Here is a 4,295-nt window from a genome sequence, read left to right as displayed (position 1 = left end):
CAGTCAAAAAATGGTGCTGAATGAACGCCGTGCTATTTGCGACTGTACGTTGAAGGGCGTGTCCGTGGCGTGCCGTCAAAGTTGGCCATTTTGAATCGAATGTCAAACTGTGATGTCATTTTTGGCATTTCAGGGCTTCTATTTTAATTAACTTCTCCTACAGGTTTTATCGGATCTCCTTCAAATTTGGTCAGTACAGTCAAAAAATGGTGCTGAATGAACGCCGTGCTATTTGTGGCTGTACGTTGAAGGGAGTGTCCGTGGCGTGCCGTCAAAGTTGGCCATTTTGAATTCCGTGGTCTTGTATTTGAACGAACAAACTCCTAGGGAATTTATCGGATCTGCTTCAAAACTGGACAGTACACTTCAAAAATGTTGCGCGGAGTGCGAGGTCCCGCTCAACGCTGCTTGCAGCTTTAATTTTATTTATATTTGATTTTAATTTGTTCTGTAAGTACACAATCTCTCAATATCTTAACAGCTTATTCTTAGATAGCAAAAACATCACTGAAAGTAGTGAAAGAAAATATACCTATGAATATTCCTTTTCTGACAAAAGATCCTCCTAAATGTTACACACTGGACCACTAACACAAATACTTATTTTCCTTCACTTATCACTTCTGAAAAGATAAAATTAAAAGTCTTGCAGTTGCATGTGCCAGGGCTGAGTCCTTGCTGCAGCAGCCATGAGTTTGACCTGTAGCCCATTGCCACGTGTCATAGCCCCTCTCTCCCCCTTTCCTGCCTACTTTCAGCTGTCCTATCCCCCCTTAAAGGACACAACCCCTCCTTTTCTCTGTAGCCTTTAAGGTGTACAATATCTGTAGGAAGTGTGCAAAGCTAAAGACAATCTAAAGACAATGGCCTGACCAGTGGAATCAAGGCTTAATAGATCCAGAGCAGAGAAAAAGTAAATGGACATTATGCTGAATTTATCATGTGAGCCATTTTAACAGTTGAACTCCACTTCTAAGTGTGTTTTACTCTGCCTTTGTGTGTTCATGCTGTTCATGTCCCCAAGCCATTACTTTAGATTACTTGAACACCAGATTTTCCTCAAGAATGTACAGTAAATATACCAACCTCATAGTTTTCAATGACATTTCAAGAGAAACTTAAACTGCGACAATTCAGACAAGCAGACAATTTTAATTGAATTTAAACTATGTTAAATTTAAAATGATGTTGGACTAATTAATATCCAGTGGGCTGCACAGGTGGTTTAAGTTACACTTCCTTTTATAAAACATGTTGCCACTAAAATCGACTAACTGAGCCACTATGCTCTATGTGCAGTTGCTTATTTAGCTGTGTCCACCTCCTGTATGATTGGGTCCTACCCGTAGCTGGGACTGCAACGAGCGTCGGGCCAGCAGGCTCTGGATGACATTGGTGCGGTCCAAACAGTCCATGCAGTTGCTCCGAAATGTCCCCTCCTGGTTCAACAACACCTTCCCATCTGCATCCACCAGGAAATATCTGAACACACATACACACCATTACTTCTGATGTACAGCACATAGATGTCTAACTGGCAGACTCATGTATCGGCTCATACACAATGCAAAAAGCACACTGACCCCAATTCATCCTGCATTTCAGCAACCATGTCCAATAAGATCTGCAGGCGGTGCCACCTCATCCGACTGCACTCCTTATGGAAGTCAAAGGCTATGTACCTGCAGAGAAGCAAGTCAAAAGTAATTCAATCAAATTTTCGGCGGAGTAAAAATGAGGCACACACAGAATGCAGACACATTTGAAGGGTAAAGGACTGGTAGTAATCTTACTTGATCATGCCATTACCCAAGCCAGTCACCATCTTGTCGAAAGTCAGCTCCAGTGGCTTTTCTGAACCATTCTGGTTGATCTGTGAACAACACAATACGAACTCAGTGTTCTTATCAGAGACGGGCATTTTATTTATTTATTTATTTATTTAGTGGCACCAGTATTCCCATTCCTTTTAAGAAATAATTTTCCAGGATCTTTCCAGGACATTTTTCTGAAGTTTTCTTGAGGATACAGTACAGCACTTGCTCACAAAAGGTCATATAATTTAGCGGTGTGGATACATTTAACCCTAGTTTTATTCCTACTTCTTGATGCAGGGTTTATGAGGAAGTGCCTCAGGTTCATTACAGGTAGATAGTTAGTGTTCATGACACACTCCGCGTTAACTGGCTTAATTTGTCGCCACTGTGTTCTCTCCAGTGAATTAATTGCATTTCACTACAGTTTTCCTCTCACCGTAACTTTAATTTGGCCACAGCGCATAAGTTTGACGTTCAAGTTTAAGTTGAAGTTCAACAGTTCAAATGAAGTCTAATTTATTTTAGTTTACATAATATTAATCTTCTCACCTATTAAAGCCTATTAAAAAAAGTGGAAAGTGTTTGATGTTATTACCACAATACAGGTCCAATTTTGGGAAAACTGTCATAAAGAACACACCACCAAAACTTTTTATGCAACCACAACAGTGAGATCAACATTTGTTTTCACAGCACTCAGTTCTTTATAACTATAACTAATATATCTAGCTGTTTACACATCAAAATCTAGTGTTTTTAAGAATCAACACAATATTACTAAATATAAATATTAATATCAAGTATATCTCAAATAATTACACATTTTCTCATCTTACCAAATTCAAAATGACTTGTCTTCCATAGAGAATAATCTGTGAGTCAAAGTGTCTCTGGAAGCCATCCAACTAAACAGAAAGGAGAGGAAAAGTGCATGAGAACTGGAGAGAAATAAGATTACACTCACACAGAGGGCCTTTTTTTCTCTAATGTAAGAGTGAAGACAGCTTACATGGTTGACTGTTTTGCTGATCTGTGGTTTTGGCTTGTACTTGAGATTGGGCCTTTGGGACCAGTAGAACGGGATGGAGCCTCTTGTCTGTGAAGAAAAATAGCATAATGCAAAAACACACCATCATCCTGCTTCCATAAACTAATTCCTTCATTACAACATATATACAAGGACTATTAAAGCCACAGTGCAGTGGGTTTATAGCACCCCCTGCAACCACCTGTCAGAGTCGGCCCATGTTATCCACAGTCCACACTGAAACTGAGACCTGTGACAACTGGACCACAACAGAAATGTGGACTGTGTGGACAGTGAAGACAACTGTGGGGGCATTGAATAATGATAGTTGAGTTCTTTCTTGTGGCCAGTCTGAATGGCAGACACTACCAAACCTCTCTGTTATGACTCACCTGAACAAACGAAGCCTTGGCACTGTTGTACTGCACTATCTGCTCTGTTTCCACATAGTTAGCTGCATGGCCTTCTGAATCAATGCCTACAGACAGAAAAACAAAGAACTGCTTGAGAAGTTCCAGTAATGCAGACAATTAGCTTTTCATTGACTTAATGTTTACTGGATGTGCCTGATTAGAGTATTATAGCTGGAGCAGGTAACATGAATGAATTCAATGTATAGTATATAAATGCCAAATTTAGTGACAATGGACATGCAACTAATATGTAACAATGCATTTCATTTATTACAGGTTTTGTCTGTCTGTATGCACAGCATGATTAGTTTTTCCTCTCATCAGTGAGTGGCAAATGTGTGTTCATTATGTTAGTAAAAAAAACACACACAAATCATTATTAAACTACTTGGAGAGTGCAGACCTCTACCAAGGCCAATAGTACAGTGGTCTATGATATGCAAATCTGCAAATATCAAGTGCAACCACTATATATGTGATCTCTCTTGCCATGTTATGCAGAGTTCACACTAAACCATTTTAGCCCTAATTTTACACTAGCCAACAGTTTATGGAGATTATTTTAGAATACAGTCTTGTCACCACTACAGAAACACAAGGTAACTGCTAAAGTATGATAATGTTGTCTGACGTTGACTGCTAATAGTTATTTGTTTGATTAATGGTTTATTAATTTGTGTATTGATTACTTACGCAGGCTGATAGGGCTGTTTATAGGCTTATTTTATATAGTTTGTAAAGGCAGTATGCTGTCCTTTGTGCATGTTTAACTACTTTCCTTAGTAAACATGATGTGACATGCTTGTTATTAATGGTGTTATTAATGACTCCTGATGTAAAGTTGTTTCGAGACCACACAGCCTAGTTGTGAAAGATCTTGTAGTGTGTGTTGCTGTCAAGTAGTGCGAAAATCACGTCAACTTTAAGACTCCCGTTTACAATACTGAAAGTTGTGTAGTGTGAACAGTCGAGAGATTTGGCCTCTTTGAAAGTCATGTAGTGTGTCTAAAGCGTCTTGTAGACTCGCCGTTGCCGACC

General features: G+C 39.3%; 1 protein-coding gene across 1 annotated transcript in view; it reads right to left on the bottom strand.

Moving 5' to 3' along the window:
- LOC118335581 (phosphatidylinositol-3-phosphatase SAC1-B) overlaps positions 1–4,295 on the bottom strand; it is a gene marked incomplete at its 3' end in the record, with an annotated part of 17,359 nt that overhangs the window by 5,413 nt on the left and 7,651 nt on the right. Inside the window, 6 exon segments of the mRNA XM_035671940.1 lie at positions 1,344–1,482; positions 1,584–1,682; positions 1,794–1,873; positions 2,654–2,722; positions 2,827–2,913; positions 3,237–3,322. Of these exon segments, the coding sequence (XP_035527833.1) occupies positions 1,344–1,482; positions 1,584–1,682; positions 1,794–1,873; positions 2,654–2,722; positions 2,827–2,913; positions 3,237–3,322 (560 nt within the window).

This window comes from Morone saxatilis, unplaced genomic scaffold (assembly GCF_004916995.1).
Source record: "Morone saxatilis isolate NCDOM2014 unplaced genomic scaffold, NCSU_SB_2.0 Contig24, whole genome shotgun sequence".
Lineage (NCBI taxonomy): Eukaryota > Metazoa > Chordata > Actinopteri > Moronidae > Morone > Morone saxatilis.
Note: the sequence above shows the minus strand (reverse complement) of the source record. Positions and strands in the feature narration are given on the sequence as shown.